The 24900-nt window shown below is 38.9% G+C and overlaps 2 protein-coding genes across 7 annotated transcripts in view; both read right to left on the bottom strand.

Moving 5' to 3' along the window:
- Nucleotides 1-2103: 2103 nt before the first annotated feature.
- On the bottom strand, nucleotides 2104-10526 carry tekt1 (tektin 1). The gene is made up of 8 exons (XM_077566317.1): nucleotides 10459-10526; nucleotides 8448-8637; nucleotides 8210-8375; nucleotides 6697-6819; nucleotides 6473-6619; nucleotides 5614-5839; nucleotides 4273-4469; nucleotides 2104-4163 (listed from the first exon to the last, which is right to left on the bottom strand). The coding sequence occupies exons 2-8, from the start codon at nucleotides 8611-8613 to the stop codon at nucleotides 4004-4006; spliced, it is 1185 nt and encodes a 394-aa protein (XP_077422443.1). The 5' UTR covers nucleotides 8614-8637; nucleotides 10459-10526; the 3' UTR covers nucleotides 2104-4003.
- A 130-nt stretch (nucleotides 10527-10656) lies between these two features.
- LOC144052441 (inositol polyphosphate 5-phosphatase K-like) overlaps nucleotides 10657-24900 on the bottom strand; it is a 16648-nt gene continuing 2404 nt past the window's right edge. For 3 of the 6 annotated variants that reach the window (XM_077566500.1, XM_077566501.1, XM_077566505.1), the window contains 12 exons: nucleotides 23311-23415; nucleotides 22878-22986; nucleotides 22680-22796; nucleotides 21169-21344; nucleotides 17876-17987; nucleotides 17650-17759; nucleotides 17499-17525; nucleotides 14259-14490; nucleotides 13149-13286; nucleotides 12987-13070; nucleotides 12791-12895; nucleotides 10657-11987 (listed from right to left, as the gene is read on the bottom strand). In XM_077566500.1, coding sequence (XP_077422626.1) covers nucleotides 11892-11987; nucleotides 12791-12895; nucleotides 12987-13070; nucleotides 13149-13286; nucleotides 14259-14490; nucleotides 17499-17525; nucleotides 17650-17759; nucleotides 17876-17987; nucleotides 21169-21344; nucleotides 22680-22796; nucleotides 22878-22986; nucleotides 23311-23415 — 1411 coding nt within the window. In that variant the 3' untranslated portion in view covers nucleotides 10657-11891. The remainder of the gene's footprint in view (nucleotides 11988-12790; nucleotides 12896-12986; nucleotides 13071-13148; nucleotides 13287-14258; nucleotides 14491-17498; nucleotides 17526-17649; nucleotides 17760-17875; nucleotides 17988-21168; nucleotides 21345-22679; nucleotides 22797-22877; nucleotides 22987-23310; nucleotides 23416-24900) is intronic. The other 3 variants (XM_077566502.1, XM_077566504.1, XM_077566503.1) reach the window with 3 other exon arrangements.

Raw genomic sequence — 24900 nt, 5'->3', positions numbered from 1 at the left:
AGTCTCTGTGTATCTTTGTTGCAACTGATGGCACTCTAGCTCAGCAGCTCTTGCCCAATGCCAATCATTGTGTGAAGGCTGTGTTATTCCTTTTTTTTTATTCCTCCCATTTTTTGCCATATATCTACTTCCACATAATTAATCCGATTCTCGTCATTTCAATTTTAACATATTCCAAATATTCATGGCATTCTTGCTTCCATTTTTCTTATTCCAAATATTCACGCCTTACCCATAATTCTCAATTTTGTACCCTTATTTTCCCCATTCATTCTTAATTCAACATTACACATTTACATCATTTCAAAGTAATATTCAAATAATTTAACTCATTCATTTCACTTTAGGGACGATTATTAGTCCATTCCTTACTTGATTCTTAACACCTTACCCCTTTTTGCGTTTTCCTCTACAATTTCTACATTTATTCACCGATTCAAACCATTCCAACTTTTAACTTTTCAGTGTTTACCTGCCGACTATTTGAACATTTCTTGATTGATTCAAACCATTTCAACTTCAACATGCTCAGCTATTTCCATCTCATTGTACATCATTCCATGTCACTTATTATACAGTACTTCACATCATTCAATATCATTCCAGATAATTCATGTTTTTCATTCAGCCTCACAAGCCTTCACACGCAATTTCTTCAGACATTGCACATTGTCTAGTTATTTGTGAATCCTTGCATGGGGGAGTTACTGTTGATCAATTCTAGGTGTTGTCATGTCAAAATGTGAACAGTGTTACAAAGAGGACTCCTTAAAAAAAATCTAACTGAAGCAGGAAATACATTGGTAGATGGATGGATCAAACACCTGTTGTGAATTTTGCAGTTCAAAAAGCACTGGCACTATATTGACCAGTTAGACATTATGTTCACCTGTAAAGGTTATACAGTAGGCTCGTGACATTTCTGCGAACTGAGAATGTTCCCTAACTTTCTTAGTACTGAGACTGAGTGAGTACTACCTCATGGCTCTGTTCTAATTGAGGTAGTATTTGGCACAGATTAAATCTCATACTTGACCACACTGATCCCTTAAGAGTGACTGTCCTAAACAAAAGGGAACAGGCAACATTGTACAAAGTATAATAATACTCCATAGATTGTAAAAACAGACTTATAATATGGCAAAGTCACTGGGCCAAAAATAATGATTTAAAAAAATTACATTCCGCTCTTATTGGCATCCGTTTACCTCACAGGTGAACAATAAAAGCTAAGATACGTACAAGTATGGTTTCGTTGCTGCAATTGTATGATTTTTGTTGGGCAACAGCGCCCTCTGTTGGTGCAAAATAACAACCTTGCGTATGTTTGTGGGAATCGCGATTGACTGCTGATTCCTCACTTAGATTATTAATTTATTTATTTTTCAAATTCTATCCTACTTTCATAACGTTAACATTTTCAACAATTGAGTACAGCAAGAGTTGTACAGCAGCTACAGTATATCACCTGAGGCTAGGCAAAATCAAATTATTCTCCAATGTTCTTCTCTCTATGTACAAGAGTTTAGCCTGTTGCTAATAAGAGATAAAGATTTCTAGCAATTTAGTGTGACTTTACAATATTGTCAATTCCTGACGACTGTATCTTAATTTAATTTGTTTGTATTCCGACCTTCCTGTCAGAGCACATGTTGCTGATTGCTTAAACTACCACTCTCCATGATATAATGGGATAAATATACATTCTGTACAGCAATACACATTTGAAATATTGTAGGCTATTTTAATTTTGACACATTTTTTTATCTATTTTTGTGGTCCAGGTAGCATTATTTGTTTTCCAAATGTATAATATAGTACCTATAGAAATATAATAATTTTGTGTTATGTGTGGTATCCCATTTTGATACAAACTAAACATGTAGGCCAAAGTCCGTAGTTATTTTGCATGCAGAACACAGTTTGTACTTAACACAAATAATCCCAACGTGGTAAGGATTTTGACATTTGTTTCAAAGGGTTGAAGTAATTGATCAACTTCGCTACGAGGTAGAAAAACTACAATTTATTTTCCAGATGAAATGAATGATGAAACAAACATTTATGGTCAAATGGAATATAATCTTCAACCATAATGCATTTTCAGTCACAACATAATTATTATAATATTTTTATTGATAATGTGATGATTAGTATAAAGATATAATTTCTATTTAATATAATTTATTCTGGTCAGAGTTTTTGAGTGTTTCTATGTGCTGCATAATAGACTTTTGAAGCTCTGTTATGTTAATTTTCAGGAGCATTGAAAGAAGCAGTTAAGAAAAAAAATTGAACGAATCACTTTTCGCTTTCACAATCATGCAATTTCTTCTTTTAAACAATTATCTGTCTGGCCAATTGTAATGCATTCCAATCCAATTTCGGACAATGTGTGCTACTTTTAGACAGATTGGCAGTCTGTGTGTCATCAACAAAGCATTTGTAAACATCTTGGAAAATATTCACACCTTGACAAGAAGACATTTACATTATCTGCTGTTTGAAATTGCACTGAAAAACATTTAGAAAATCACCTCAACAAATACTTTTTTTTAAGTTTTCATTGACTTTTAAAAGTAACACTGAAGACAAAAAAGTAAAAGCAAGATGCCCAGAGAACAGAGAAGCATAGGAAGAGGCCTCTTCACCACAACGGGCCCATCCAGACTATTCAAACTACAGCTAGCCTAAAGTAATGGCCCTTTTGACAAAATGTGTTGAAATCTACATTTCTTGATTAATGCATAATCATAAAATGTTTGCATAATTTACCATGTCATTGGTATTGAATTCCATTCCAAATCTGTGGAAAAACAACCATTAGTTTAACTCTGTGCTAACAATGCTTGAATGACACAATGGTGCAGTCTTAAAGCGGACCTAAATTGGCGTTTAAAATGCTTGTATAATAATGAGTGCCTGCCCTCTCATTAAGTGTGGAAGTACACCATCAAGTAAGTTAAATATAACGTAAATGGGTACGGTTTGTTTATACCAAAATCTAATTTTGAAAACGGGGATAATCCGCCAATAAGCATTTTCCACATAAAGTTTTTGTTTTGTCTAGATTACATTTAGTTTTATTTGACATTATTGTCAAATTTCTTGTGGTTTGTATAATGGCTGAGTTTTTTGTATCCACCTGTTCTCTCAGCCTCATCCCTTTTTGTATACCAATCAGTTCTCTCCGCCTCCGCGTGTCTTCTGCAGGTGTTCCTCGTTGTCTCGTCAGTTTTTGTATTTAGTTATCTGCTTCCTTTCAGTCTTGGTTGCATCCTTGCTTTTGCTTGTAGTTACTGTCAGTTGTCTGGTCCCTTTTGTGTTAGCAGTGCACATCAAAAATGATTGCCTATCCCTATTCCTTACACTAACCTCAACCATTACCCAATTCAAACCTAAACTCTAAAACCAAGTCTTGACCCTCAAAAAGAGGTCTAAACTTGTGGGGCCCAGCAAAACGGCCCCACATGGATGGGTGGGCCCCAGAACTCTGTGAATGTTGGCCCCACTATGTAACAAAAACAATATTAAATACACACACAAACAGCGTACTGAAATAAAAACAATGTCGGACAATATTGCAGTCTGTGAGACCGGGAGGTATACAACAGAGGCAGCTTCCAATGCTTGCCGGGACCGAGCCAAAAAGGGACAGGCTTAGTGAATGGGGATCAAGGAAGTTGGCATATCTGGTGAGTAGACTGCTTGTTTACAGCTGTTGAACTGTCAACCAAGAAAACAATTAGCAGCCAACACAACCACGAGATTAACTAGCAATGTGCAAACGTGACATTTCGTGTTTAGTCAGAACGTAGCAATTACATGTTAACAAATTTATTAAATGCTTTAATAGACCGTTTGTAAATCGTTGACACGGGTCCTTTACTGGAAAGGGATGCTAGGCTAGTATCTCTCAAGACAGTTATAATGCATTCATATATGGGTAACAGGAGTGAATATGATTTGATAAACAACATTTTTTAAGTACAGTCATTGCATGTCAAAAGTTGTGTATGACCATTTGCTTCCTGAGTTGGCCGCAGATGACCTCATCAACGTAGAGGAGCCTAGCCTTGATTTCAATGTTCTCTTGCAGCTCCAGCTGACAGCGGACCAGCGCCCTCTGCTGCTCTTCTGACTGCTCCACTGTCTCATGCAACCTGACAATGGAGAAAGCAGGAATGAACAGCAAGTTAGATAAGGAACGTAATGGCGACTACAGCCACACAAAGTGCCTGCATGTGATGAGCGCGTCCTGCCTGAACGTACGTGTCGATTTGACTGCTAAGTTGGCCGACTTCTGCGAGGAGCTGTGATTGTGCTTGATCATGGCACTTCTCTTTTGGGGGCCTCTGCTGACGCAAATCCAGCCTTGCCTGAGCCAAGCTCAAGAAATGCTCGTTCTCGGTGACAGCCACCAGGAGATCCTCACGGTTTCGCTGCTGGCTGGCTAACTCTGACACAACCTAGCATGCAACAACATGACAGTCAAGCACTAAAACTACATTTTAAAATGGAATTTTGTGTTGCCATGTGGGTTATTAATACAAGACATTTCTTGAAGCATTTTGCATTCTTCCTACTCTACATAATTAATTATTCTTCTTGTTCCTTTAGACCAGTGGTTCTCAACCTTTTTTCAGTGACGTACCCCCTGTGAAATATTTTTTTAGTGAAGTAACCTTAACCAGCGCAAAGTATTTCTGATTGGGGAAAAAAACACTTCAAACAGATTATTGTCTGATTTATTAAAGTTTGGAACTCTATTTATATTTATGAGCTTATTTGGAAATTTAAAAAAATATAATTAACTTAATTATAAAAATTTGTGTAAAAAGTGTTTTAAAATTTTACGTACCCCCTTGGAGTGCCTTTACGTATATCCCCATTTGAGAACTTCTGCTTTAGACTATTAAAAGTGGAGCACACGGCAGCAACCACACCTCTCCAACTATTACGATGTTTGAGCAGTTTTCTTTTGCCATATAAGGCAGTATTCAATATCTTAATCTTTTTATGGAGGGATAAAGCCTTGGAGTTCCAGATGTATTGTGATGTCTACTGGCCATCTTTGCTACTGTATGTGAAATGGTCGATTGCTATTATATTCTCTACCTGCATATTGATCAAGGGAATATTGATTCTGTCTGTTCTTAAATACGTTTTCCATCATTGTCTTAGTTATTCCCAAGCCTGTTACAGGTGATCTTGGTGTTTCGCTGGCATAGGGCAGAATACTTGTACTTCCAAAATCATCATTTCTCTTGATTTACTTGCTTGACTTCCATACAGACAATTCAATTCCCAGTCAGTGTGTGAATGGTTGTCTTCACTGTATATGAACCCTGTGTTTGACTAGCGACCGGTCTAGGATGTGTTCTGCCTTTTGTTCGTAGTCAGCTGACCTCTAACACAGCGGAGCCAGTCAATCTTTGATAGGCAGTTTTATATAATGGAACGGGTATTGAGAATGGCAGATATGGAAATCACTACACTCCTTTGAACCCTCTCTGTCAAATAAATAGCTCCATTGGTAGATAGTTGATCGGACTATACTATGCTCAGCATGCATGCATAATTTATACAAAAATAAACAAAATTAATCCCCACCTTGGTGAGTTGGTCCTCAACCTGGCTTTTGATAGTCTTGAGCTGCTTGATACTGAACTGAAAGGCTGCTGATGTGGCCTGGAACTGCTTTAGCATATCGGCGGCAGTCTGTGCCAGTAGAGACTCCACCAGCGCTCTCAGGGACACAGAGTTTCTCTTCTGCTGCTCTGCTTTCGCGATGATGAAATCAGAGTGGTTGCCCCATTGTACCGGCGTCACAGATGAACTGAAAGAGGATGGAATTTTATACATTTTATGAGTATACTGTGTATACACACATTAGGGATGTAACAGGACTTGCTGTCATCGTTGACTTAGTACAAAGCGCTGTGCACTGGTCTCTAATGGGCAGTGTGGTGCAAAAATAGTCAAATAATAAAATCTGAATTTATCTTTTGTAATAAAATTATTTTTTTCAAAAAGAAGAATAAATACTATTGGTATTGTCAAATTACCTGTCTGCAAGTCTCCCTACGACATTTATGTGTGGATATTCGTTATTTGACAGTATATCACTCCTAGAACTCATGCTAATTTCCTATTAGCCCGTCAATAGGGTAATACATTCTGTGTTAGCCATAAGCTAGCACTTTTTGTGAAAGAAATTAAAAGCTGTGTTATATTTGAATGTAAAATGTGTGTGATTTATTTTGTCGTGTATTTGAAGTGAGTATCAATAAACAAAAATAACACTCAGGTAGGGCAGAAGAACATAAACATTATACATGCATTGCATATGTAATGTATTCTTTCATACAGTATACAGTAATATATATCTTATTTTTCAATAGTTACTTGAGTAATGATGACAAATCTTTTTCAACATAGAATGGAAATAAGAAAGAACACGGCCGTTCACCTGGAGGAATCTGTCTTGTCGTTTAAAGTTTGCTGTGTGTTGATGAGGGAATGCGGCGTCATTGAGGCACAGGAGGTATCTACGTTCTGCGCAACATATTTCTCCTTGAGATCCTGTTCAATTTGGAATTTGGCCGATTGGTTCAATCTGGAATAAAGATGGCATAATTGATTTCATCAACTCAAATGGACTGACTGCATATTGTCTTCGACATGCTCCCTTACCGTATTTGTTCGGTGATCTGCTTCACGACACGCTGCATGAGGGCCATGATTCCCTTAGAGAGTTCAGCCTCCTTGAAAAGCTCTGTGCTCACTTCATCATGCAGCTTCTCAGCGGGTTTATTTCTGCACCCCACAGTTCAAACAAGAGGTCTCGTGACATGTAATATCATCATTATTATTATTATTATTATTATTATTATTATTATTATTATTATTATTATTATTATTATTATTATTATTATTATTATTATTATTGTTATTATTATTATCATTATTATTATTATTTCTATACATATGGCTAAACAAAAGAAGAAATATAGTAATCCCTTAAATAAAAATTCAGGTTACTACAAAAACAAAATAAGCCAAATTATACCCAGGCCCCAGAATTGCTGGAAGTGGATGGATTATAATTACTTAGGGTTAGCACTGTTGTACAGTATTGTGATGCCAGAGACAGGGTTCACCCTGGACTGGTCATAAGCTCATCAATCAGGACACATACAGTTTGCACAAGCAACCATTTACACTCATATTCACAATTATTAAATCTCTTCAATTAACCTAACATGATTGCTTTGGTAATGTGGGAGGAAGCCCAAGTACCCGGAGAAAACACAAACTAGCATGGGGAGAACAGGAAAAAGCCACACCAAGCTTATTATAGTTAACAAAAACAAATGAAATAACTAAACTTAAAATAAAGTTTCATTTAGCTGTCTTTTCTTTAAGCACTCTCGTTTTTATTTTATTTTATTAACAGAAAAGTTTTTGAATTTTGGTTTTATTTCATTCATTTCATCAGATGTGGAAGCATAATTAGAAGCAAAAAATAAACATAAAAAAGCGATGATTCCAAGTATGTTCCACTAATAGTTGTTGTTCCCAAAGAGTTGTGAGAAAAAATGCTTTTGAATATTGTGGTACGCTCTATTTGTGTGTGTTACTGTTGCTCTGTGTGTGTTATTGCACTTTCTGAGGGTTTATAATTACTGTAACATTAATGATAATTTCAATTAGCCCATATTCTGCATTATATGTTAGCATTAGGCTAGCGCACTGTTATTAAGACAAAATTATATGGTTTCTGTATTTTGGTATATTTAAAAAAATTGAATACAATCATTTGCAAATCGTTTTTGACCTAATCTATATTCAACTGAATAGACTACAAAGACCAAATATTTAAAGGGATACTTGACTCATTTAGCCATTATCAGCAGTAAGAAGAAAATAATGTCTAGAATTAATTTGATAACTTCATCACCAACTAAAAATGACATCACAGGTACTGGGGGGTGTTATTTACCGGTATTTATGTATACTGTATATATTATATACAATTGTTTACAGGCAAGGATAGAGCAAGTTTGACTATGTTTGTCAAATTTCGAGATTCCACCACTAAAAGATTCAGATAATCTGAAGAAATCTCTAGCATGGGCTGCCTTTGACCTTTGATCCCTCAGGCAGCACTGCATTAAAAAACAGCAGTAGGTTTCAATTGACTCACCTCTCATCTATCGAGCGAAGAGTGAGTCTGAGAGGCTCCTTGCAAGCCTCGCCGGCTTTCGTCACTCTGTTCTCCAGCGCAATGAGCTTATCTGTCTCCAAAATATTCTCCTCCAACTTCATCTCCAGCTCTTTCTTTACAAACTGAATGTCTTGGACACGATGATCTGTGCGGCACCACGAGACGGCGCCTCATAAACGTCTTTCCATGTTTATTAATGTTGTACTGTACTGCTTACCCAGCCTCTCGCTGTCATCATCTTCCAATCGCTTGCAAGATTTGTTGCAATCTTCGATCAGTCTTGTGCATTCTCCTCGGAAGAGCTTGGAGTGGTTCCGGATGACATCAATACTCTCCAGAGTTGATCCACCGATCAGGTGGGTATTCTTTCCCCGTGTAGACATCCTTCAGCAAAGGTAGTTTACTAACTACATCAACAATAAATAAGTAAATAAACAAACAAATAAATACATACATAAATAAACAACATGGTAAGCTGTTTGAGAACTTGACTAGTAGAGGAACACTATTTTTCATTCTGCTTGTTTGTTCAATCGTTTTACACAATTGTCTGTTGTTCGTACATAAAACTGAAAATCTATAAATAAAAAATAAATAAAATTAAGAAACCAGATTGAAGTTCATCGAAAAGTCCAATACTCCAATTGAATTCAATAAATTTTTCGGTTGATTTAAAAAAAATAAAAAGAAACACTTACTCAACAATCTTGGTTCATAAGGGGAGATTTGGGGTGGTGGGGTGGGGGGATTTGCTAACAAGGAAATATCCAATTTGGAGCATAAATAGTGGGATTTTCCACACCAACTCAGGTTGGTCTGTCCTAACCAAGCCTTGTTGCATGAATTGAAGCCTTCTCAGATAAGAGTTGAAATGATGGTGAAATGAGTCAAGTTGAAATTGATTCAATGCCCTCAGAAAGAAATTACATGGAGGAAAATCCACAAGCACGAATAATCTGAAGGCCTCTTTTATATTTATATATATATGTAAGCAATTGGCAGCAGCTACTTTCAGGGGTTTAGGAAAGTCATCTGATTGAAGTGAGCAAGTGATTGTTATCTGTAACCCAGGTAGCACAATTTTCACAATAACTAAAAAAAAAAGTCAGATGGTTTTGAGTCAAGTCAGCTAGTTGATGGATTCAGCTAACAGCTTTCCATAAGACAGAAAAAAGCATCTGTAATGGGAGTAATTTTTTTTAAATATTCAACAAAATAAAATTCAATTTGTATTTATTCTAAGCATTTGTTGACATTTTGTACATCTTTAAGTATGTCATTTCAGAAGGCTGTTTCTGCTACAATGGAAAATAGTAATGTCCAGAATCTTGGTAAATAAAAACTACTTTAACCCATAGGAATGTTCTACATTTTAAGCTTAACCTCGCTGCAAGAGACATCTGCATCCAGTAAGCATGACTTTATAATACTCGTAAAATTAAGACTTAGCCCTGTAAAAATTACGGTAAGAGTCAACTGGAAATGACACTTTACACTTTCAAGCAAAATTCTCCCGTCAAACGCTTGATTCGTGCCACGTGGCATGCAACCGAGCGAACTGCTGTGCTGACTATATTAAGAAGCACTGCTAAAACGCTCTGCTCGTGTTTTGTATGACGGCAGCATGTAGTGTTAGGTCACCCTAGCCACCCCACATTTAAAAATGGCCACCCCACAACGCTCCTGCACTGACACATAATTATACATACTTAGATCAAATGAAAAAGAAGGCAATCAGAAAAATACTTATGGGTAAATACGAACACACAACGCCATTATTCAACAACTTTTTAAATATTGACATGACTGGTACACATTTCAATTAATTACATTTTTAATTATGAAATGCCAGAGAACATTAAGTTAGACAGTTCTGATGCAAAAGTAAGCGTATTTATAGTTTTAGGTGTTTGCGGATTGGAAGTGGGCGTGCTTGTCTGGACATATTGAAAATAATTTATATATTTAGTAACGTGTTTGCAAATAAATTCGTCTTTGCTGTTTGTTGAAACTGTTCGGCTACAAATAATAACTTAAATAATACGTCAATGTGGCGATTCCACTTGAAACTGAGGCGAGGCTGGTTTAATCTTCGAGGTTACTTGAACGCAACAATTTCTCTCCGTAGAAAAGCTAACTTTATCGGTCGAATTTTAAGACGAACGAGCACTGACAGTTTAAAACGTGACATTGCATAAACGAGAACATAATTTCGTTTTTTGCCATACCTTGTAACCTCTTGGCTGTAGGGAAACAAGTCACTTAGATGTTGTTTGCTGAAGCCACAGAAATGAACATGTGGTTACTATGGCAACAGCTAACAAACGTCCAAGGCGTCCTAACATTTGTTACATGTTACTTGCTTGTCAATCATACATTATTAACAAAATCATTAGTCACCCAGAAAGATAAAACACAAAACATGGTGACTTTTTAGTTTATTTTAATAATTGCATTTTCAAAGCAAAAAATATTTGGTCTTTCTGTTACAGCACATTACATTATACTTAGTTGCTGTTAAAGAAATACAGTAACTCACAAATGTGGCTGCCTGGTTTACATCAAGCTAAAAACAAATGTATTCTGCAGGAGAAACAGTGCTTAAAATGAAATCATTAAATTATGTAAAATGTCTCATTTACAGTATACTGTAAGACCATTGGGGGAAAAAACACTACTTTGCTAAAATGAATAAAGTGACACATGAGCACACTCTAAAAGGCACTTGCTGATACAAAACAAACTAATGTTATACTTCAGCAAAAAACACATTGTGCAATATATTTATATTCTCTATAGATCAATAATTTAATCAATAAACTTAGATTTACAGTTGAAAAAAATGACTGGTGCAATTGGACAACTATGCTATCTTAAAAAAAATGCTTTAGCTTAACTTCTTCACAAATGCTCTAAAATGAATCTGTGTTCAAGTCCACCAGGAACAGGTGGAGTTAAAGGACTAAACTCTTCCAGCAGGAGCACATTCACAGCAATGTGGTTTAACATTAACCCCTTTAAACGATTCAAATGAGATAAAAACAGTGAACAAGTGTATGGATCCAATTTACAGATTACAGCATTGTTAGAGCATTCTAGTATATACAATACAGTACACAATGAATTCATGTTAATACTGCGTGAACACAAGGCATATGACATAAAAACGTACTATGCAGGTGAATGTGCAGTCATTATACAATAATCGGCAGCTTTATCACAAACTCCAGCATTCCAGAAAGCACAAATTACAGTGTAGTCATAGATTGTAAGTACCAACCTGTTTCCACTGTGGAAGCAAGGAAAATCTGAAGAGCTTCACTTTTACCCTCCACGCAAGTGACTCATTGAACTGCGCTGAGCAGTATATCTTAAAACAGTGTTTTAACTTAATCTGATGTACTCTTTTGCACCCTTCATAACCCAAACACACTGTTACATCAAGGCATTGCATCATCAGTAACTAATGATGCCATTTCACACTGTACACACAATACACACACTCACAGTTTACCAATCGCTGCTGTTGCTGGTAGTAGTATGAGAGCTGGAGCTGTGGAGCAATGTAACAGTACGAGAAAGAAGCATTTAAAGTGCTCATTCTGCTCAAAATCTATTAAAAGCTTTGTTTGGTTCTGGTAAATCCGACCAAAATATGATCTCAGTTGCGAATGTTTTCAGTTGCTACAATTTGATCCAGACTGTTGATCTTCTCATGCATTAAGCCCTCCTCGATGACCACCTTGGACTCATGGACCTGCAAGAAAAAGGCACTTGTTCTATCTTTAGGCACACTAAGTGACACAGCCAAACCGCGTGAACTGGAAAATGGCAAACTAATTCAAGTCAGCAAATGACTCAGACACAGGTATGTGCAGCGGGAAAACTGCGAACCCTGGTGGTCTTATTGGGAAACAATGTTTTGAGGTGCCACAGTATTTTATTGAAACACAAACAGCAGAGCGCAATATCAGTGACAGAGATTCTCCAGGCTTTGATATTTAGCCACAGGTACATAATTATAAAAGTCTAAAATACAATTCAAAATCAACAATTACAATGAAAATATGGGTCTAATTTAACATTTACATTAACATTTAACAATTAATCCTAAACTTTTTTTAAGAGTACATATTTCCAACCATTGAGCCGTTAGCTGTATCAATTAATCTGGTGTTAAGTGGTAAAATAACTTATTTTACATAATTTACTACAAAGAAAAATTGTTGACATATCCGTACCAGCAACAGTAGTGACAGGCAGAATAATAAAATTCTCCCATGAGTTGGCAGAAGAAAATATTATTTGTGCATCCACGTTCCCTTTCATACACCAGAACAACAGTGTTGTCTTTAAGTTCTAAATTAAAACTTAAAAAAAATAAAATGAAACATTAAGGAATTTTGACATCATATTTATTTCAGGATATATGTTTTTGCAACCATTTTTTGTTGAATTTTTCCTTATATAGCGTGGACTATTATGACTAGGATGCTCTCTAAAAAGCTACAAATGCATTGAAGAGTGACATAATATGTATATGGTTCGCATAGCACTCACCCTGAATGGTTCACTGACGCCAATAATGCACTGCAGAGTATTACAGTAGTAACCCAGCATACACTCTCCTCCTCGCACAGGGATCTCCTCTTTACTCACATACACCTAAAAACAAGAACCCCCCCCAAGAATGATCTCGTGTTTAGATGTGTCTTTCAATACCCAGTTTACTCAATTCACTATTTATATTTACTACCTTAATGGCGTCTTCATCAATGGAAACTTCGTCATCTTTGACCCATGTGTATGTGATGTAGTCTGACACGCTAGTAAATCCAACCTGAATTTGATGGACATCGCCATGACTTTACCGTGAATTTATAGTTCAAGGGAAGAGAGGTTGATTTGTAAAGCTGACCTTGTACAATCCAATCCAGTCCCATGTATTGGAAGGGAACGGCTGCAGCGGGCTGTAAAGCAGCGTGGCGTCTATATCCGCGCTCCATTCACCTTCAGCCTGCAGGTGCACCAGTGGAGTCGTGTATATCTTCTTCAGCTGAACAAACATAGTGAACATTTCAAGTCATAATAACATCAACGATGGACGACAGCATTATGACTTGTTAGTCTTTGGTCATTGGGCTTTACAGGTAGAGAAACACAATAGACAGTAGTACATAGTCTGGTTGGGAGTACTACGACAAAGTTACATACATTAAAGGAGAAGTCAAGCCCCAAAAATTCTTTACAATAATATCTTCTATGTGCCCCCACTTGTCAGTGTATTCTGATGCATTTTGCGTTTGTGGAATATGAATTAAGCAGTTAAATCCACACATTTTGCCTTTTGCACTCTAAAAACTGTTGGATCAAAAATAACACAAATTGAGTCAAAAAGGGACAGACCAAATGTTTTGGGTTATTCATTTTAGCCAAAAGTTGGGGCAAATGAATAACCCACAAAACAACCCATATAATTGGGTTGCTTTGTGGGTTATTCATTTAATTTGACCTAACTTTTTGGGTTAAATAACTCAAAACGTTGGGTCAGTTCATTTTTGACCCAATTCCATTGGGTTATTAAATTAACCCCAAAAATAGGGTCAAGTTAATAACCCCAAGAGAACTCCAAAAATCGGGTTGCTTTGTGGGTTATTAATTTGTCCCAACTTTTTGGGTTAAATAACTTTAAAAGTTGTGTTGGTCCATTTTTGACCCAATTGTTTTTAGAGTGGTCAACTGAAAATTACATCACAGGGCTCAGGTGACGACCAATCACGGCTCACCTGTTTTCTAAATTTGGTCATGTGATGTTTGCAAGCTGAGTCGTAATTGGGTAGAGAGACATTTATTATCTTAGTTTGATCTACTATTAGTTTACTTTTTTTTCTGAACGCTGAGTATTGTTCATTCAGTAATCTTACCGATTCGACATGTCCTCATCATTCCTACTACAATGCAACATTTAACAAAACCACGGTGTAGTGTCCCATCATGCACAGTTAACGTTACATGAATTGGCAGTCACCTTCAGTGTGAAGATTCCGGTGACAGGTTTGTGGTCACTGATGCTGTACTCCATGTTGCTGGTGTACAAGTCCTGCCTGATTTCCAAAAGGTATTCTTCAGCTTCTTCTAGCGGCATGACATCTTTTGCGTCAGGTCCGTCGCCATATCTGTCTTGCTTGTCAGTGTGCGAGGCTTTGGGTCTGAGGCGCCACAGGATTCTGTCCGTCCAGGCGGGTTTGCGCTTCTTACTGCTGATTGATGGCGATGAGAGAGAGGAGAACAGAGAACATGACCTGTTTATTAAACGATGCTGCATTTGCATTGGACCTTTTGGCATAGAGACCTTGTTCTTTTTAGTTGAACACAAAGCTATTGTTGTGTTGTATGAATGGCAACAGGTGGCCACACAGATTCACTGGATTTACTGGAACAGCATGAAATTGTTCTGCCTGTCACTAAACATCTCTGACAAACTGTAGAAGAATTTTTGGCCCAATAAGTGTCATTGGATAATTTCCCAGGGCGCACCTGATGATCTCTCATAGCACACTAGCATGCTACAGCACAGTGGTGGGGAATCATTGCTTTGAAATGACGACATTCTTCTCTCAAAGCACTCGGGTTCATTAACGTAAGAACAATTTAGTCAAAATGGAAGATTACCTGTGCAGATGACAGCATCATTAAAATGATATTGGCTCACACGGAGCTGGAAAGTTCACACCTCAAGACACGCTTATTTACATACGAGACCAGCAAATTACGGTAATTATGAGCATAATCTGTCTCCGCTGGTCAGCGTAAAAACCTGGAAAATTGTGAGCAAGAGAGTGATAACAGGCACCAAGCAATATTTTTTAACTATGTTTTCGTAAGTTTATGGTTGTTTTAGTGTGTTTAAACACTGATGTTCACATATTGTTGGGGGGCTGAAATGTATCCCATGCGATAAACAGATTCACTGCACCATGCATACTCAGCAATAAAAAAAAATTGTGTCACATCCAAGAACAGTACAAGCCAGCATACATTGTGCAGTTCCAATAAACGTGTAATGCTGTGGCACTATGCATGTTAGCTGTAATGTTACAGCTGTGGCGGGATCCCCAGATTAACCCCCAAGCTTCCACATCAACAAGCTACTGCACATGTTAAAAGAGGTTTGATCGTGTAACTATTTATCAGTCACCCTATGGAGTTTTGAGGTTAAACAGGACATTCACCTTTTGTCAAAAATTTGAGATTTGCAAATATAGTGCATTTATTTCTCTCAATTGTTTTTTGTAAAGTAGTCTTTTACTTTCACATTTGACGTCACCATAAAAATGTTAAGCAAAATTATATATCGGAGGGGATGTCAACATGTGGGATTTGTATGTCAAGTTTAAACCCGCAAACTTCAAAGGGCATATTTAATGAAAACAAGTAGCTTGTGGAGTGTTATACACCTTTCTGTAATGAGAAAAGTTAGCCTAACTTTGTTAGTGCTCTTTTGTTTTTTTAATCTTAATGTTAGTAACCTTGGTCTTCAGGGCACACTATCCAGCCTGTTTTCCATGTCTCCCTATTCCAACGCAGCTGAGGATCGTTATCAGGCTTCTCCAGAGCGGGGGTGGGTGGCGGGGGTGGGGGGCGGGGGGGTCGCGGGGGGAGCGGGGGTTGTGGGCCGGTGGGGTGCCTGGTGGGCCTGCAGTGCCCCGTCCTGCTGCGTTGGGTTGGGGGCGCGGGCCGCGTTGGGGTGGGGGGCGCTCCTGCTCCGGGGTTTGCTCTCCGGCCGGTGGCCCCTGCGGGGCCCGGGGGTCGTCCTTTGGCGCGGCCGCGGCCTGGGGGGCCCTGAGGTGTTGCGCTTGCTCTGTCCTGGCGGAGGTCGACGGCTCCCCTCTTTGGTGGAGATTTTCATGCATGCTAGATCCACCACACCAGCATCTATCGAGACTCAGACACAATTTGTTTCTCCCTCAGGTCATTGATTCGGTGGAGGCTGGTGTCTGTGGATCTCACTCTGCTTCGTCTGTCCTTTCTACCTTTCCTCAGTTTCTCCTTTGGGCCCTTGAGGTTTCCCTGATTTGTTGGAGTTGGGATGTCTTTGGGGTTGGTGAAGGTTAGTGGCCCGGTGGGTGGTGTCTGGTCGGTGCTGGGCTTCGCTTTTCTTTCTTTTCTTTGGTCCCCCTTTGGGTCTCCTGGCGGCCCCACGACTCTGGCTGGATTTTGAAGTGTTCGGTTTAGGTGAACGGTATGGGAATTCTTATTTATTTTTATTTTTTTTCGCACGCACGCACGCACGCACACACACACGCACGCACACACGCACAAACACACATACAAAAAAAAAAAAAAAAAGGGAGAACAATGATGATGACATTTCAAATGATCAATACTGAGATCTCCCAAAAAAAAAAAAAAAAAAAAAAAAAAGGCTTCTCCAGAGCTTGCTGATGAGCTGTCATTGGAATCAGCTGCGTTGGAATAGGCTGGAGAAAGCCAGTTTCAATGTATCCTTACAAGTTTCCTACCGTTCAGGCCGTTCGTCCACACGATGGCGCGGTTTCGGAGCTTGAAACCGGGCTCCAGAATGAAAAGATTTCAAAACGCGCCCGTACGCGTCCGTCTGGACACAATATGCAGGATAATCCTCCAGTGATGACGTAATTGTCGCAACTCGATGACGATGCATTGTCGCTGATTGATGACGTATGCGCCAATTCTCGCGTGAATCCGCGCGAACCGTCAGTCTGTCAACAACAATATATATATATAATATATTTTGCTTCTTTATTCCAACGTTTAAGAAGCGGTGTTGTACTTGAATCACCTGCCATTGTCACTTCTCCTGTGTTCGTTTTTTTCATGTTGTTTTGATACATGCAAAGCCATGTTTGTTCTGTAGATTGCAATAAAGTTAGGGGGGCGGGGGTGATCGTCTTCTTCGCTGATTGTTCTTCTATGCTTTCCATTACCTCCCTGTGGCTGCGCTACAGCGCCACTTGGCATATCCATTACAGCCGTTAAACGTTCTCAGCAACTTCTTTTTGGACATATGAGTGAATGCTTCTGTGTGTACGAGATTTGTTTGCTTCCATCTGGATAGTGTGCCCCGAGGATCAGGGTTTAGAAACACTAGTTAGAGGTTAAAATAAATGTGATATTGTTACGACGACATTGATTTTTATCAAGTTGTTAAATATCATTTACATCCACACAGAAGTACACCTGTGATATACTTTATCCTGTGTGGAAATAAACGTGTTACAAGTCTTACTTAAAGGCAAACCATGTCCTGTAGAGCCTGTGTAGGCGACAAGAGGAGCAGATCACGTATACACGTTAATATTGTAGGAGCACAAACACAGGAATTATGAAGTGTTTTCAAAAGTGCGACAATGACTCATTAAAACCGACATGTCTGCTACCTGCTGTCATAAGTATCGGTGTTTACATCAAACTTGTACGTAGGCTGGAAGTCGAGGGGCCCTTCCTCAAACTCTTGTAGCAACTTCTCTTTTTGCTTCAACATGATCAGCTGAAAACATCAACAACAACAATAAATATTTTATGACCTTCCACGCTAAACACATGAATATACTGTGACTAATAGTATCCATGCAAGTGAGATATGAATAGGAAAACTTGTCCAACCTGGTCTTTGCTCCACAGCAAACTGTAGTTTTGATTGCTGATGCATGTTCGGACAAAGTGCAATCCATGGTCCTGAATTCGGAAGTTGAGATCTCCAAACCAGAAGACTAGCCTTGAAGACACAGGAGGGAGAGGGAGAGAGCGAGAGAGAGAGGGAGAGAGAGACAGAGAGAGAGAGAGAGAGGGAGCGGGAAAGCGGTTAAAATATACTACTGTAATTTTCCATGTACATGTCCCTCACCATGTGATACCACACATTATGGAAGTTAATGGGGAGTACTGTATATCATTTGTTACTTTTTACTGTACAGATATTGACTAGTAAGAAACCATGAAATGTCCCTCCTCCTCACTTTTTTCTTTGTGCCACCTATGCCCCATGCTTGGCAAATTACTTTAAAGAAAGTAATTAGTTGCAGTTACTAATTACTTTCTTAAGAAAATAATTAAATCAATAGTGGAATTACTCCTTCATAATTGCAATTGGTTCCCAGGGCCAGTAATTATTGCTTTTTCTTTAAAAAAAAAAAAACTTCAAATACACTCTGTCAAGTACGACGGCGTATTAGGGCCACGTATAAATATATATTTTTTTAGAGGGCGGGGGCAATATTCCAAGAAAAAAACTTGCAAATTTGCCACTTTATAAACTCGCAAATTTACGAGTTTTTTTCTTGGAATATTGCTCTATAAAGTGGCAAATTTGCCACTTTATATCGTGGCAGATTTGTGAGAAAAAAACTCAAAAACTTATGAGAAATACACATATCTAAATTGATGTGTCGAATCTGCTGCTCTCCGTCATTCACTTGCATTTACCTATGGTATGCTGGCATCTGATTGGATAGTGTTACTCAGCTTATAGGGGATCGGAAGTGTTGTCGCTCTGGCTGCGGTGAATGACAAGTAAAGTTTTAATTTCAGAATGAATCTGTCTCCATCCTGCCTTTTCATTTTATAAAGAGTGTCCCATTAACTACCAAGAATCCTCACATGATTAGACTATAGCAGGGGTGGCCAAGTTCGGTCCTTGAGAGCCACTATCCAGCCTGTTTTCGATGTTTCTCTCCACTAACACACCTGATTCATGATCAGGATCGTTGTCAGGCTTCTGCAAAGCTTGCTGATGAGCTGATCATTAGAATCAGCTGCGCTGAAGGAGGAAGACATGGAAAACAGGCTGGATAGTGGCTCTCGAGGACCGAACTTGGCCACCCCTGGACTATAGCTACACTACGTGTATTTCTCGGAAGTTTCTGAGTTTTTTTCTCGCAAATCTGCCACTTTATAAAGTGGCAAATTTGCGGAAAAAAACTCGTAAATTTGCGAGTTTATAAAGTGGCAAATTTGCGAGTTTTTTTCTCAGAATATTGCCCCCGCCCTCTAAAAAAATATATTTATACGTGGCCCTAATACACCGTCGTAGTCAAGGGATTAGGATCTTCAAGCGGATTTCATAACCCAATCTACTTCATTTAACTAAATATTTGTTCAATATATTTTTTCATTAACTAAAGTTGTACATTAAGTGCTCCAAACTCAATGTAGTGTGAAAAAAAAATTCACACAGCTTCCAGACCAGAGGTCATCAACCTTTATGAAACCGAGAAGTACTTCTTGGATAGTGATTAATGTGAACTGCGAAGAGCTAACAGTTTGAAACAACAAATTTGCCATCGGTTGGAGCAGACCGCTGTATTAAGCAGTGCTGCGGTCCCCCATCTGTATCCCCGCTGTGTCAACACGCCCCACCCCACCCCCCTATTGATTTATTATATGGTTGGGGGGAGGGTTACAGGTGGCTGAGTGGGGGGGGGGGGTGCTGGAGGTGAGGTTTGGTGGCCTGGGGGCGGCTGGGGCTGGGTTGTGGGTGAGGGGGTCGTGGGGGGGGAGCGGAGGCTGTGGGCCGGTGGGGTTCCTGGCGGGCCTGCTGTGCCCCGTTCTGCTACGTTGGGCTTGGGGCGCGGGCCGTGTTGGGGTAGGGGGTGCTCCTGGGTTTGCTCTGCGGCCAGTGGCCCCTGCGGGGCCCGGGGGTTGTGCCTTAGCGCTGCCGTGGCCTGGGGGGCCTTGGGTGGTTGTGCTTGCTATGCCCTGGCCGCGTTCGACAGCTCCCCTCTTTGGTGGAGGTTTTCATGCATGCCAGATCCACCACACCAGCATCTATCAAAATTCAAACACAATCTGCTTCTTCCTCTAGTCGTTGAATTGGTGGAAGCTGATGTCTGTGGATCTCACTCTGCTTCATCTATCTTTCCTTCCTTTCCTCAGTCTCTCCTTTGGTCTCTTGAGGTCTCCCTGATTTGTTGGAATTTAGATGTTTCTGGGGTTGGTGAAAGACTGTGGTTGGTAACCCGGTGGGTAGTAGGTGATGTCTGGTCGGTGCTGGATTTCACTTTCCTTTCTTTTCTTTGATCCTTCCTCGGGTCTCCTGACAACCTCACGACTCTAGCTGGATTCTGAAGTATTTGGTTTAGGTGAACGGTATGGGATTTTTAATAGGTTTTAGGTGAATTCATGAGTACACACTCCCACGCACACACACACACGCACTTGCACATACTCACACACAAACAAAATAAAAATAATAAAAATAATAAAAATAAAAAAGAGAGAGAGAGCAATGATGATGACATGTCGAATCGGTAAAATTACCGAATGAACAATACTGAGCTCTCTCATTAGAAAAAAAAAAGTAACGTGGCCCTTACTTTCCGGCAGATGCCTAATGTAAAGGTGCGCAGGCCATGAAACAAGACAAGGTTAAATTAACGTTGCGCAAATGAGTAAGATTCATGTTGATACATAAAACTAACATAGCATTACAAAATGTAACATTAGCCCAGCGAAGGGGTAGCTCTCTGTTAATGATAACTTCCATTGAATTTGTGGCTTGTTTATGACAAGATGACAAGCACAGTGTATACACACGACCATAAATACATCATGTAGTTTGCTTATAAGTTTTGATCAGTGTAGGCACGACCACTGTAGTACCACAAGTGGGAATATTTTGTAGGGTTAAGTTAAATGAAGGAAATACAGGTATGATTTGTTTCTTTGTGATGTTTTCATTTTAGTTTGAACACTTCTAAGACTTCTTGTAGTATGAATTTAAGAATATTGGTCTTATTCCTTATCGGCTGATCTAATCACAGCCATGAACCTACATTTGTGCTTGAAAGTTTACATACCCTTGGAGTATGTAAACTTATAACTTATTTAGTGCTATTTTGGCGGCGAGCATTTCAACACTGACGGTGATGAACGTAGGAGGTTCCGCTGTATGCACTCACCTGTGATCAAGAATTCTTTCATCTTTTTCCGAGTTGAAAGTCTGCGTGTCTGTAATGTACTCAAATTCGACCACTCGCTCGGCGGCATGTTTCATATGTGCAGCCAGGTGACAGTTGAGGAAACAGAGCATGTGACCATAGAGAGACAGACGAATGGACACGCCACCTTTGTTACCCTGAGACATACAGAAGAAAACAATCTCACAAATAAAGAAAGCAATCAATAAAGTGGTTATGCTAGTTATCAGAAGTGTTGTGTGTGGCCAGCAAAGAATACATTCAAAATGTTTAGTGGAAAATATTCTTAGTCGATTAATGTGCGACCCGTAATCTTGAATTTCCAGTTACAGACATCTATAGTCAGGCTTGGGGAGTAACGGAATACATGTACCGCCGTTACGTAATCAGATTACACTTTTTTTTTTAACTGTAATCCCTTACAGTTACAGGAAAAAACATCAGACTACAGGTACATTTATTAAAAATAGAGATTAGTTCGAGGGATTACAATTTCTACGATGAGAGAGAGTGCAAAAGAGGGCGAGAGAGAGGCAGAGAGAGACAGAGCGAGAGAGAGAGACAGAGCGCGCGTGCACGCCGCGCAAGTGGGACCGTTGCTACATGTCGGGGAGGTGGAAACGAACGAACTGACGAGTCGTGTCCTCCACACGCGGGCAGTTTGAAAAAGCTTCACGGACGGGAGGAGGAAATGGTGACCGGTATTCACTGGAACTTACTCGGAGCAAAATTTTGAGCTGAGAGTCCAGCGGCATGCTACGCGCTGTAGCTTCTTGCTAGCTAGCCCGCTAGCCTACAACCATAATGTGAGTTACACCTTCCAAACAAATCTTCCTCCCACCATTTCACTATTTAAACATCTATCTATCTATCTATCTATCTATCTATCTATCTATCAATTCAGTGACAGTTCGAAATCAGCATATGGACATCAATCAATCAATCAATCAACCAACCAATCTATAGCCTACATGCTTTTTAATTACGCAAGGATTTTTGCTATTTGTAGGCTGCCCGGGTCCCTATCACCCGCAAGTAGCAAGGGCATATTGTATAGAATATATATTGTGGTGATATTTAGTTTTATTTTGTCTTCATGAGCATACTCAATATTGGAGTAATCAAAAAGTAATCCAAAGTAATCAAGTTACATTACTTTAATATTATGGTACTTGGATTACGTTACTAACTACATTTTTTTAGCAGGTAACTTGTAACTGTAACAGAATAAATTTTAAAAGTAACCCTCCCAACCCTGTCTACAGTATACAGGTTCTGCTGTATGCCTACTAAGCCGATTAAAAAAAAAAAAAATTGTTTTTTGTTCCAGAGTATGACATACCAATTCTGATATCATGTGAGTAAGTATATTGGCAGCTTAATACAAGTTATTTTAAACTAAGCAGATTTAACTGTATCACAACATTAAGACAAATTTATTTTCTGTGATTTGGGCAATTTTGTTTACGGTGCTAGTAACTGTATTTTTTTACCCAATATCCAAAGATGCCAGTGCGCGTGTATGTGGCCTGGATGTCTCGAATGAATGGGAGATGCTCCAGTTTGGAGAAGATGAGCAGCAACAGGCCTTGCATTCTGATGGAGGACACCTGAAACGCATATGCACATACGATACATGTCACATATAGAGCAGATAGTGTAGCACAATATTAGTCGGGTGTTCTGTGTACCTTCACATATTGCCTTGGTGCTAAGGCGGTCATAAGCACATAGCTCCAAGGGTCATCGAATACAACTTCCGACATGAATCTCAGCGGCCCAGAGTACACCTCCTGCAAGCTAACATCAACATTTATTGGGAATCATTTTGGCCATCGTCACTATCCGAATCAAACTAGTCTTTAGTAGCCAAATATGTAAGAATGCAGAAGGATTTGAGCCACATTGGGAATATAGTAATAAGCAACTAAATCAAAAAGAACTTTTAGGATGTAAAACATAAGTTTAACAACGGTAGTACCAAGCAATGAAAGCAAAGCTAATTATGTATGCGTCAAGTGAACAAAAGTGACTTGTAGTGCAGGAATTATTTGTGATATGATATATATACAGTATATATATAAACGGACACAATCAGTTTCCCTTCCCTAAAAAACACTTTACCCAATGACGTAGAGGTCTGCATCCTCTGAAGAATCGAAATGCAGAAGTGAGCTTATGTCATCTGGAGGATCAGCTGTGGCTACGTTCCATGTCACCATGTGTAACCTGGGGACAATTTTGAGGGGGGAAAAAGAAAAAGATGACATCCAGCTTCCCTAAAAGGAAGCTTGTCTATTCCGGAGTGGCATTCAAAGAAATGCATTCAGAGAACAAACTCATAAAATGAAGAGTTTTGCACACAGCTGTAACCACAGACTCATGCAGATCAGTCGTGCTTTTACATACAAATGCAGAGGTATGTGCACTGCAAAAAAAAGTACTGTATTGCATAAAACCATAATGAATGAGAACGCACATAAACGACACTGCACATATAAATTGTCATTAATATACACAGTGTAGTATTTGTGTAGTGAATGTATGCTTTTAAGGGACGTGACCTCGTGACTGACAACACAAGCTGTAGTTGGTTGCGTGAGGTGTGGCTACATCAGCTACATTTTGTACTTTGTCCCGTTTCAGTAAATGGCTGAATGCAGATCTCGCAATTTACACTTGCTGGAAGTAATCATTTAAAAGCCACATACAGAAAACATTTTTTGTGGAAATGCTGAAAAAAATGAGCATGTTTTTTTGTGTGGGAATGTGCAAATATTTCATGCTTAAAACAACAACGATGGACAACAAAACTGTTGTTCCAGTCAAAGTAATGAGAATGACAACACTTCTCCAGCAAAGTTAAAATTTACTGTATTGCTACTGCAAGCGTACTTTAGTATAATTATGCAACTGAGGAATGATCTGTGAGGACAAGCAGTTGGTGTAAGGTAGAGACAGAGCCAGCCCTCAAATCAGCCTAATTTCAGTGAGTCAAAAAATTGGGTGTGTAAAGTGTGATGATGTAAATTAGGATTTGGGGAAAAAATACATATATATATTTATTTATTTTTATTATTTATTTTATTTATTTATGCATGGTTGTCACCGCTTTCTCACAACTTGGATTTTTGGAGCAATCGTGCTCACTTGATGCCACTGTGCAGATTTTCCATCCAAATGACAGTGCGGCATCCATGAGATTGTAACTGTCGGATTACTCATAGCTGAGTGACAATATTGGTGTTGATGTGAGCAATGTCAGCTGTCGTCTTGGAAGAGTGCCACAGGAACAAGTACTGAAAGCAAGCATTGTGGTTTGAAAATAATTGCTGCAAAAATCCAAACGTGAAGAGTGGAAATCTATTCGATTGTAAGGATATGAAAGAAGTTAAAGAAACAAATCAACAACATTTTAGCCCCTTCTTTTAGAGTCAAATTAGCAACAAAAGGTGACCTTAGTAATTACAGAAATGGTTCCTATGTCTACAGCACTCAATTGTTTGCCAATAATGCTTAATCTCATTGTTGAATCATGCAGAATTAGAACTGTTTATAAACTGAATTAACATTTCAAGTTCAAGTCCCTCTGTAAGCTGTTGTGCACAGAGCTGATCTTTTCTCAGACAGGACAGCATGACTGCTATTTCTTTAAATCCGTATTATTAGGTCAGATAAAGTTGGGCAACATAACTTTGTGTGATGTTTATTATT

The sequence above is a fragment of the Vanacampus margaritifer genome, chromosome 5 (genome assembly GCF_051991255.1).
Source record: "Vanacampus margaritifer isolate UIUO_Vmar chromosome 5, RoL_Vmar_1.0, whole genome shotgun sequence".
NCBI classification, from domain to species: Eukaryota; Metazoa; Chordata; class Actinopteri; order Syngnathiformes; family Syngnathidae; genus Vanacampus; species Vanacampus margaritifer.
The sequence above is the reverse complement of the archived record's forward strand: the minus strand, read 5'-3'. Positions and strand labels throughout refer to the sequence as shown.

What these genes read in the sequence shown, in the direction of transcription:
- tekt1 (XM_077566317.1), bottom strand. Translation starts at nt 8,613, where the DNA reads ATGTCTACACGGGGAAAGAATACCCACCTGATCGGTGGATCAACTCTG. An exon ending in CAGATCACCGAACAAATACG is followed by an intron (nt 6,620 to 6,696) that starts GTAAGGGAGCAT and finishes TCTTTATTCCAG; the next exon opens with ATTGAACCAATCGGCCAAAT. An exon ending in TTGAGGACCAACTCACCAAG is followed by an intron (nt 4,470 to 5,613) that starts GTGGGGATTAAT and finishes GTTGCATGCTAG; the next exon opens with GTTGTGTCAGAGTTAGCCAG.